The sequence below is a fragment of the Erpetoichthys calabaricus genome, chromosome 3 (genome assembly GCF_900747795.2).
Source record: "Erpetoichthys calabaricus chromosome 3, fErpCal1.3, whole genome shotgun sequence".
NCBI classification, from domain to species: Eukaryota; Metazoa; Chordata; class Cladistia; order Polypteriformes; family Polypteridae; genus Erpetoichthys; species Erpetoichthys calabaricus.
The window spans coordinates 88,396,214-88,407,065 of NC_041396.2; the positions used below are offsets into that span (position 1 = coordinate 88,396,214).

Here is a 10,852-nt window from a genome sequence, read left to right on the forward strand (position 1 = left end):
GGCAAGCCGTGACAAACCTGAAAGAACAGTCCTCCATTCTCCACGAGATCACGGAGTAAACAAGGCCGCGATTGAGCTACTGGATTGTCAAGTTTCTTTTAACTGTTCATAATAACAATCAGGTCTGCTGCTGTGGTGATGCATTCAGGTGGAAACATTCTGCAGCTACAGGTGACTATCAAAATGTGTTAGTCGGGAAAGAACGAAGAGTCTTTGGCTGGGGCGAACACTACAGGAGAAATACAGATTAAATAAAAGGCATGAGCAAGACGTAGAACAAAGAGAGCGGTCTGACAAACGTGAGTGCTCAAAGGCAGATAGAAATATTAGCACTTTAGCTAATATACATGTAATATTCATAATAATTTAAAAAAATAAAACTGGTGATGATGATGAGGTAAAGGAATACAGTAAGCGTTATTTCCACCTCTTAGGACTTCAACTGCGATTCAATTCCTACCAGGTGCCCCACAGCCTGGAGACTGCTGTTGTCCCCTATCTTGTCACTGTGCAAACAAATGCACTGTTTGTGTGAGTGTGCCCTGGTTCTAGTCCATGTTTGTTGACACATGTATGAAACAAGTAATAATAGTGAAAATAAGAATATTTAAAAGTGCTTATTTTAGAACAAAGTATGGCGGAGCCAAAATCAATCACTGCAATAGGAAGCATTTTGTAGAACCCTGCGTTGAATGGCACACCAGTGCAGTTTGTGGCACAGTTGCATACATATATACACACGTTAACTCTAAGACAAATTTACACATGACATCAGCGCCCAAAGCAATAGGATCAGTGGCATTTCTGCATTAGGATCACTCCCGGGTGTGTCTGCAGTTGGGCAACTGAATTTCACAGGAAAGCAAAGGGGCTTATTGGGCTACAACCTCTTATTCTCCATACTGTGATTTGTTTTTGATTTTATATGCTCATTATCTAGAAAAATATTGCTAATATTGTACTATGTGAAATTGCATTCATGCTGCAGGCTGCATGCCTGTTTCTGGGTGGGGAGGTGGAGGAATTGGCCCTGCAGTGTTCTGTATACTCTTGGGTGTGTATGTGCACATTTCCAACTTGAACTTTTCAGTTTAACAATCAAGCTTGGAGCATTAAAATGATTGCCTCCAGTTGTTGTGTTTTTCAATTGCACTTCCGGTTGCAAATATCTCAGTCAAGGCCTTGCAGCACAAGTCAGCAAAGAGTAATGAAAAGTCCAGTACCATTTGCTTATTTGCTTAAAGGTAGCCACGACAATTTGTGTAAAAAAGAAAAGGAAAGAAATCAGATCAACATGACCAATGCAACAAGTACATGATATTATACTGAACAGAATGGGGCTGAGTTGAATTTTGTTCTTCATCCACCACTGAGGAGAGCAGCCTAAAGGCAGTTAATTTTGAAACAGCCATTTAGGGAAGCTTTACAAAAACAGGAATATAGAAAATTATTTCTTCATCTGCTTGCTGGTCACACATTGTCCAGCAAACACCTCCCAGGTTGGTGGTTAGCAGTGCTATCAGACATCCTCAGAGTCTTGAGTTTGAGTTGTGCAGTATTTGTAGTATGCCTATACTGCCCCAGTTATTGTAGCTTATCCTTTTTCACCTTAAAGCCATTCTATTCTAATCTGATTTGTTGCTGTTTCAACTTAGGCAGTTCATAGCCAATATATTTTAATAAGCAGTGGTGGCACTCTTAAAAATAAAGGCACCAGAGTGGCTTTACAGAGCAATGCCGGAGCGGAATCATTTTTGGGTCCCATAAGAACCATACACATGGATTTCAGAAAGAGCCTTTATTTATTTAGATCTGTAACGGTTTCCATAAATAACCATGAATAGATAATAACAGATTTGTGAAATCATTGTAAAAGGACTTTTGCTGTATATTCAATAACACAGGGCAAGTTGAGGTTTTCTTGATCTGTTGTATCATGCTAAGTTGTCTACCATACATTAAAGTTTTCTGTTATCTGGACATATTCAGAACCTTTTCAGAGCTCAAAGATCAAATTTCGTATGTAAAGAATATTTACCAGAATTAAATGTTTCTTTGCGAATCAATAGTTCTATGAGGAACTCCACAACCCAATAAAGTGCCATTAAAGAACTATTATTTAGTTGTGAGGCTCTCAGTTTACTTAACATTTAAATCTATCCTGCTATATTTTTAGATGATTGCAATAACAGAAAGTATCACAATAATCTCAATCAAACTGAGACAGACTGGGCTCCTAAGCATCCAATTTTTTGATTGATTTTCTGAAACATGAATGATGTGTGAACTTGCACATCTTGCTAAAGCAAAAAATGGACAAATATTATTAGTTAAGTGAGATAATGTTAATGTTTGACATGTGAGCATATATAAAAGGAAATTCTGTTATGGCCGCTCAAAAATTTTTTTGCCAGAAATGCCACTGCCTAGGATATTTAAAGAAAACTGGGGTCCCTTTAGTAAATCTAAGAATAGAGTGAGAATGTGAAAACTCTTCAAACAATAATATTATTAATAATACATTATTATTAGTAGTAGTAGTAGTATTGTAAATTATACTGATAACTTTTGCTAAAGCAAAAAATGGACATATATTATTAGTTAAGTGAGATAATGTTAAAGTTTGACATGTGAGCATATATAAAAGGAAATTCTGTTATGACCGCTCAAAAATTTCTTGCCAGAAATGCCATTGCTTAGGATATTAAAAGAAAACTGGGGTCCCCTTAGAAAAGCTAAATGAATAGAGGGTGAATGTGAAAACTCGTCAAACAATAATATTAATAATATATTATTATTAGTAGTAGTAGTATTGTAAGTTATACTGATAACTGAAAGCACAGTGGTGCAGTGATCAGTCCTGCTGCTTCAAGGATCCATCATCCTAGGTCTTCTTGCACATCCCCAAAGATGGTTAGGCTGGTCAGGCTCTGCATGAGTGTGGCTGAGTTAGCACCCCAGAGCTACTTTCTGCCTGAAGTCCATACCCTCTTTTATTTTATATTCTTAAACCTGGACATCTTTTTGCCTATTATTGTAACAACTCAAACAAATTACTGTAAATTTCCTTTCATTTTTATCTCCAGTAGCTGGCATATATTTGCCAATTACCTTTGCCATTGATAATGGGCACATGAGACTATTACCATAATATTATATCACACCTTAAATACAGTAGGCCTATTAAATATCAAAGCGAATAATGATGTTTTATGATGGGGTGGCTTTTTTCAAATCCAATGAGATCGGTAGTGTTATTCAGCAGCCCTTCTCTTCATTCTTACATGCTTCAGCTGCCAAGGACGAGCATATTTCTGAGCGATGCAAACTGGTAACTCCCCATATGACACATGCAGTTGTCTCTCATGAAATGATTCTACGACTCATCTTTTCCACGTGACACATAGAATAGACATGAAGGGTGCATAGCATTTGAAACAAGCCAGGTCTTAAGTATTGTATTTTGATCTGAAACGTTGGCTAGGTAGATCATTTTTCACTTTCGCAATATAATCAACGTGGGCATTTTTTTGCCGTTGATAACGCATAATCTCGGAGATTGAAAATAACACGGCACATACGTAAGGCAAGATTTAATGGTAAGACTTTAACATGCTTTGTTATATCGGTACTTTACAATACTGCTGCTGGCCTGCATTACAGCCAGTCTCTGCGGGTTTTAATGTCCGGTAAGTTGATACTGATCAGCGTTCAATTTACAGACACATCAGACAAACCACGCACTAAACTGAGGAATGTCGGCACTCTCGGTCTCAAAGGTAAAAGGATGATGGTTAAAGGTGGCCGTTGAAGTTAAAATAGGCGGAAGAGCTAAAATATATCGGGTCTTTGTGTAAAAGAAAGAGCTCGCTCCTGTTTTTTGTATTTATTTAAATCTAGTTTGATGAGAGAGTCGCACCCACATTTATTTATCACTGTTTTGCGGCTGTGATTGCGAGGAATTTAAGTCTTTAATGATGGAAAGCTAGTGGGTTCAGTCTGTTGGTGTGTCAGCTTTCCTTTTTAGTCTCCAATATCTGGCAAAACTGTACCATTAGGTTAAGAGATATCACATTGTTAAGTCTTAATTTAATAAATACAGAGATGACTGATGACACGAGAGTTTATGAAAGCAGATTTTAATTCTTATAGAACGAGTGACGGATTGCTGGTTTTCCTTATTTAGGATGTCGAATTTACTTTTTATAAAAAACAGATACTCGGTTAATGTAGGTATCGTTTATTAGCGATATATGTCAGGTTTTAATATCCAGACGTAACTATATTGAATTTTATGATACTATACTGACAAAACAGACAAAAATAATTCTAAATATCATATGCTAAACAATTCTATTCGATTTTTAAAAATTCTCTCACATATTTATTTTACAATAAGACCATGATAATTTGAGTGTTATGCTCTATTTTATGTTCTAATGTATGACATGATCTTTGCAATTTCATACCCACTTGGTGGGCCCAAGCGTATCTAGACACAAACTGGAGCAACGCAGGAACCAGTTTTGGGACTGTCAAACAGATACTGGGCCAATTTAAATTCACCACTAAAAAAAAAGGTCTTAAGGATGTGGAAGGAAACTCCCCTCATACATTTGGAAGCCGCGCAAGATCCTTAGGATTTCTGCTGCTGTGAGGCAGAGTTAGCACTGCGTTTACAGACGTGATTTTTAAATATTTAAGTTAGATTTGTTGATAAACCAATCCAATTCTGATAGTAATAGGTTAGAGGATCAGACATTTATTTACACTTAATCTGTGCAGTCTTGTTCACAGGGAGAAGAGGCATTACGTAACTTTATCAATTTTGTTATGCAGTGATATGTCTGAAGTTTCCATTTTACTTGAAAGCTGTCTGATCTCTCACTTGGAACTGTTTTAATAGCACGGGCAACGAAGTGACAGGAGGCAGATTTCTTCCCCTATTAGGTACTGAATGTCTTCAGTGTTTATTATTATTATTATTATATTTCGCTTGTAGTATTCTTTACTTAAATGTAGACACAGCCCAAACCTCATTTAAATAGATCTCAAGTCACCTTTCCCGTACCCATGCATTTCCTTTGGCGGGGCCGCGACCGAGAGAATTCACTCACCCAGATCTGGGACATCGATTCTAGTCGGACCGCTGATCTCGAGTTTGGATCCAACAGGCTTCGTTTTATATAAGGGTGAATTGTTTTCTTTTCGACCCAGAATCCGACTCAATGTTCCTTTTTTCATTTTTCACTGCTTCCTTCTGACAAGCAAAGCAATCCCGTCAAAATACGCTGTATTTACTCAATCATATCGCCAAGATAACAACAATAATACAAAACACACACACGGATCTGTCACGCTAATAAAAGATTCCTGCAGATCCCATGGCACATTGCTAGGTACAATAAAGAGCAGGTGTCAAAGTCGAAGCAGGTGCACTACTGAAGGAAAAGTGCCAGGCGAGCATTGCGGTTTCCTCCTCCTTCCGCGCCCAGCACAGGTGAGGTAAACAGTCCCACCCACCTGCACTCGGGTACGCCCGGCCAGCTCACCTGGTCGCGAGACCGCACCCGCGCCTGGCCCTGTCTCCTAGCAACGAGACTGCAGGCGCTTAAACCACACAGCACAAGGACTGGAAGAGCAATTTGCGTTACGTATCTCGAAGGAATCTGTTTCACTGACATCAGCACCTGCCGACATTTCTGGTCAAGGCGCTTTAAAATGAAAAGAAGAGAATGACGCGACGAAGGGTATTATACGCATTATTAGTAAGGAGTCACTAGGAGTGAACTAGAAAGTTTACTTTCTTAAATACTTGATGAGAAAGAACAGTTTAGGTTGCCAACTGGTTTGCCTTTACATTACTGCATCAAGGTCTACTACGGAGCCTTTTCCTAAAGCTCTTACATTTTAATTTTGTGATAGAAGTTTGTTTTTTTCATAGACAAAACAAGTAATTACAGCAACAGCTTTAAAAAATCCAATTGCTCCGTGAAGGGGATTACTCCCCTGCTAGAACAAGCACGAATCTGGTTTAATGCACGTTCTGTTCATACACCATAGCTGATGAGCCAAAAGTCTTTTGCTGTTTATCAATGGTGTAACTGAAATATGCCTGGGATATTTATTACTATAAAACATGTATTTTTTGTTTCACCTATAATGTAACGTATGGAGTCAAAACTGTATACAATATATGGAGTAATTATATGAAAATATTAAATCGAATTTAAAACATATGGATTTCGTTTTAAATATACATAGCCACTGTAATATTTCTAGAGTCAATTCTGAATGCATAAACCTAAATGCGATATATATCAAGTCAGCGCTGAGCATAAGTCAAAAGTAGCCTAATATATGTGGAGTTCATTCTAAATATTAAGTTAAGTGGGATATATATTGTAAATATATTGTTTGTGCAGTCACTTCTGAGTACTGTAAGTGAAAGCAAATGATATATATATATATATATATATATATATATATATATATTGATAAATTCAGAATACATTAAATTTAGATTATGCCATTAACTTAATATATTCTAAATTGATCAATACATATTCCAAAACACACACACAAACACACCCATATATATATGGACGTAAAGGTCTGTGATATGGTTTGCATATTTGTAGCTAGTAATCCACAAAGAGAGAAAATTAATCATGTATTTTAAAATCGATTTTTATTCCTAAGCTTTGGACAAACCACGTGTGTTATCATTAGAGGAAAATTATTAGACATACAGGAATCAAATGGAATATATAGCAAATTATGTGGTGGGGGTGCAAGGGGGGAATCAATAATGTGGAGTTTGGAGGGTGGTAGTCATAAAGTCTTTTTTATTATTTTGATGTTTTATTTTTAAAGCCTGCATATGCTGAGTTCATATCCAAATGTCTGTTATTGGCGTTTTCATTAGAGAGCTTTGATTCACCCAGCACTCTGGCAAAAGCTGGGTGAATCATGGCTCAAAATGTTTGTCCATCTAGTCACTCTACACTGGACCTCCTGTAGAACTGCTTTGTCTATTTTGTAACATGGAAAATAAAACTGTATATAGTATTCCAAATGAGACATTATTAGTGTATAATATAACTTGAGCGTAACCTCTCTTGACTTGTTCTCCACACATGGTGATATGGAACCTAATATCCTATTAGCCTTCATGATCACTTTTGTGCACTGTCTTGATGATATGCTTTATATATTCTAATAAGCATGAATTCTAATAGTCCTGCGGTGGGTTGGCAACCTGCCCAGGATTGGTTCCCTGCCTTGTGCCCTGTGTTGGCTGGGATTGGCTCCAGCGGACCCCCGTGACCCTGTGTTCGGATTCAGCGGGTTGGAAAATGGATGGATGGATGGATGAATTCTAATAATATGAAGTTGCACAGCTGAGGGTCATGTCATGTGTGAGAGGAAGCCCAAACACCATTAAACAGACACCAGTACAGATTACAAAACACACCTTTAATAAAGACAATGTCCCGCACAGCACACAGTGCTCCTGCACCAATCACCCCCAAATTATGGGCCTTTAAAAGTCCATGGGCCTCCTTTCTTCTCTCCGTCGCTGGAGCTTCTTCCTACTCTAGCACCCGACTCTCTCTCCCTGACTGTAGAAAGGCGGCCCCTTTTATAATCACCCGGATGTGCTCCAGGTGCTTGCTGATGTTCTTCCGGCGGCACTTCCTGGTGTGGTGGAAGTGCTGCATGAGCACCCGTAAGCATTCTGGGCATCCCTGGAAGGTTCTTCCTCCACCCTCCCAGGTGTGGTGGAAGTGCAGATCTCCCGGGCTTTATGAGGCTTGGAGCCTCCCTGCTCCTTCCCCGTGGTCCCCTTACTATCCAGGGCGGTTGGCCCCTCCTGGCCCAGGGGACATATAGATTGCCTTCCAGTCCTTCCAGGCATCCCGGCTGGGTCTGGCCCCCAGCCTCCTGCCACACATGTAATTTCTAACCCACTTAATCCAGACCAGGATTTCAGGAGTTGCTGGAGCATATCCCAGCTCACAAGGCCAATTTAGCATCACCAATTTACCTAACCTGCATGTCTTTGGACAGTGAGAGAAAACAGGAGCACCAAGAGGAAACCAGCACAGACATGGGGAGAAAATACAAACTCCACACATGGAGGATCCAGGATGCGAACCCTGGTATCCTTACTGTATGGCAGCAGCAGCACTGTGCAGCCCAACAATTGAGGGTGAATATATACAATTATATTAATCCATCTTTACATTCCTTCATCAATTTTGAAAGTTACCCAATCCAATTCAGGGTCATGTGTTATGAGGTTACTGGGACAAGCACCATCGTTCTGTGATCCTGACCTGGATACCATAAACAGAAAATGGATAAGGAAACAGGATTACATATGGAATAATTTGCAATAATACATTATATTAGTATAATTACAATATAGCAAAAGCACATACAGTATAACATTTTGGGAAACTTGTAGAAAAAGAGGACACTGAAATTGGGACAGATTTTTTGGTGCGAAAAAACCACTTCAGAAAGGTGCTTTAATGGCTACCTTAAATATTAAGGAGAGTCCATGAACCTCATCTTGGGAAACAAGACATTATCTATGCTAGAGAATGGAACGTCAGAGCCACTTTATACTACCTCTAGAGGCAGAATTGGCAGAGTTCAAACAGCTTGTGTTTTAGTTCCTACTGCTCATAGAGTGTTAAGTGCCACATTCTGGGCATGGGTGTTTGAAGGTGTGTCAGACTTTGAAGCTTTTAAATAACATACTATATAAATTGGAGGTTTGCAGTCTCTTGTCAACAAATGTCAAATGGCAAATCAGAGTTGAGGCTTTCAATTCTACCAGCTGCTTTAATGTATGACTCTCAGAAAACTCCCTTACCTTTCAGAGTGACCACTATTATAAATTAATATTTCAGTTCAGTTTACAGGACAGTATCCCACCTACCCTGTGTAAATAAACATGAATGGATTTTGAATGATTGTATCTTTAATTGATATGAGCAGTTATGATTTGAATTAAACAGGTTCTTTAATGAAAAGCTAGATCGATATTCTGTAATGGTAAAGTGTCAGTTGGATAGCCAGGGCACAAAAGGATTGAGCAAAAAGAATTATCAAAAGTCTGGATGAGGTCTTTAATGGTAGGCAAAAATATCATACACCACAACCAAGACAATAATTAGATAGATAGATAGATAGATAGATAGATAGATAGATAGATAGATAGATAGATAGATAGATAGATAGATAGATAGATAGATAGATAGATAGATAGATAGATAGATAGATAGATAGATAGATAGATAGATAGATAGATAGATAGATAGATAGATAGATTGTCCTCACAGGTGGTGCAGTGGTAGCGCTGCTGCTTTGCAGTAAGAGATTGTGGGTTCGGTTCCTCCCTGTGTGGATAGTGCTTTGAGTACTAAGAAAAGCGCTATATAAATGTAATGAATTATTATTATAGATACATACTTTATTAATCCCAAGGGGAAATTCACATACTCCAGCAGCAGCATACTGATACAAAAAAACAATATTAAATTAAAGAGTAATAAAAATGCAGGTAAAAACAGACAATAACTTTGAATAATGTTAACGTTTACCCCCCCGGGTGGAATTGAAGAGTCGCATAGTTTGGGGGAGGAATGATCTTCTCAGTCTGTCAGTGGAGCAGGACAGTGACAGCAGTCTGTCGCTGAAGCTGCTCCTCTGTCTGGAGATGACACTGTTTAGTGGATGCAGTGGATTTTCCATAATTGATAGGAGCCTGCTGAGCGCCCGTCACTCTGCCACAGATGTCAAGCTGTCTAGCTCCATGCCAACAATAGAGCCTGCCTTCCTCAACAGTTTGTCCAGGCGTGAGGCGTCCTTCTTCTTAATGCTGCCTCCCCAGCACACCACCGCGTAGAAGAGGGCGCTCACCACAACCGTCTGATAGAACATCTGCAGCATCTTATTGCAGATGTTGAAGGATGCCAGCCTTCTAAGGAAGTATCAGGCACTGTTCTTTCTTACACAGAGCGTCAGTATTGGCAGTCCAGTCTAATATATCATCTAGCTGCACTCCCAGGTATTTATAGGTCTGCACCCTCTGCACACAGTCACCTCTGATGATCACTTGGTCCATGAGGGGTCTGGGCCTCCTAAAATCCACCACCAGCTCCTTGGTTTTGCTGGTGTTCAGGTGTAGGTGGTTTGAGTCGCACCATTTAACAAAGTCCTTGATTAGGTCCCTATACTCCTCCTGCCCACTCCTGATGCAGCCCACGATAGCAGTGTCGTCAGCGAACTTTTGCACGTGGCAGGACTCCGAGTTGTATTGGAAGTCCGATGTACATAGGCTGAACAGAACCAGAGAAAGTACAGTCCCCTGTGGCACTCCTGTGTTGCTGACCACAATGTCAGACGTGCAGTTCCCGAGACGCACATACTGAGGTCTGTCTTTAAGATAGTCCACGATCCATGCCACCAGGTATGAATCTACTCCCATCTCTGTCAGCTTGTCCCTAAGGAGCAGAGGTTGGATTGTGTTGAAGGCGCTAGAGGAGTCTAGAAACATAATTCTTACAGCACCACTGCCTCTGTCCAAGTGGGAGAGGGATCGGTGTAGCATATAGATGATGGCATCCTCCGCTCCCACCTTTTCCTGATATGCAAACTGCAGAGGGTCGAGGGCGTGTTGAACCTGTGGCCTCAGGTGGTGAAGCAGCAGCCTCTCCATGGTCTTCATCACATGTGACACCAGAGCAACAGGCCGGAAGTCATTCAACTCACTAGGATGTGATACCTTTGGGACTGGGATGATGCAAGATGTTTTCCAAAGCCTCGGGACTCTCCC

The 10,852-nt window shown here is 39.8% G+C and overlaps 1 protein-coding gene across 1 annotated transcript in view; it reads right to left on the reverse strand.

Moving 5' to 3' along the window:
* The window catches only part of LOC114648190 (uncharacterized protein C6orf132), a 71,218-nt gene extending 65,763 nt beyond the window's left edge, over nucleotides 1-5,455 (reverse strand). The window contains exon 1 of the mRNA XM_028797075.2: nucleotides 5,118-5,455. Within this exon, the coding sequence (XP_028652908.2) occupies nucleotides 5,118-5,244 (127 nt within the window). The 5' untranslated portion in view covers nucleotides 5,245-5,455. The remainder of the gene's footprint in view (nucleotides 1-5,117) is intronic.
* Nucleotides 5,456-10,852: the final 5,397 nt, after the last annotated feature.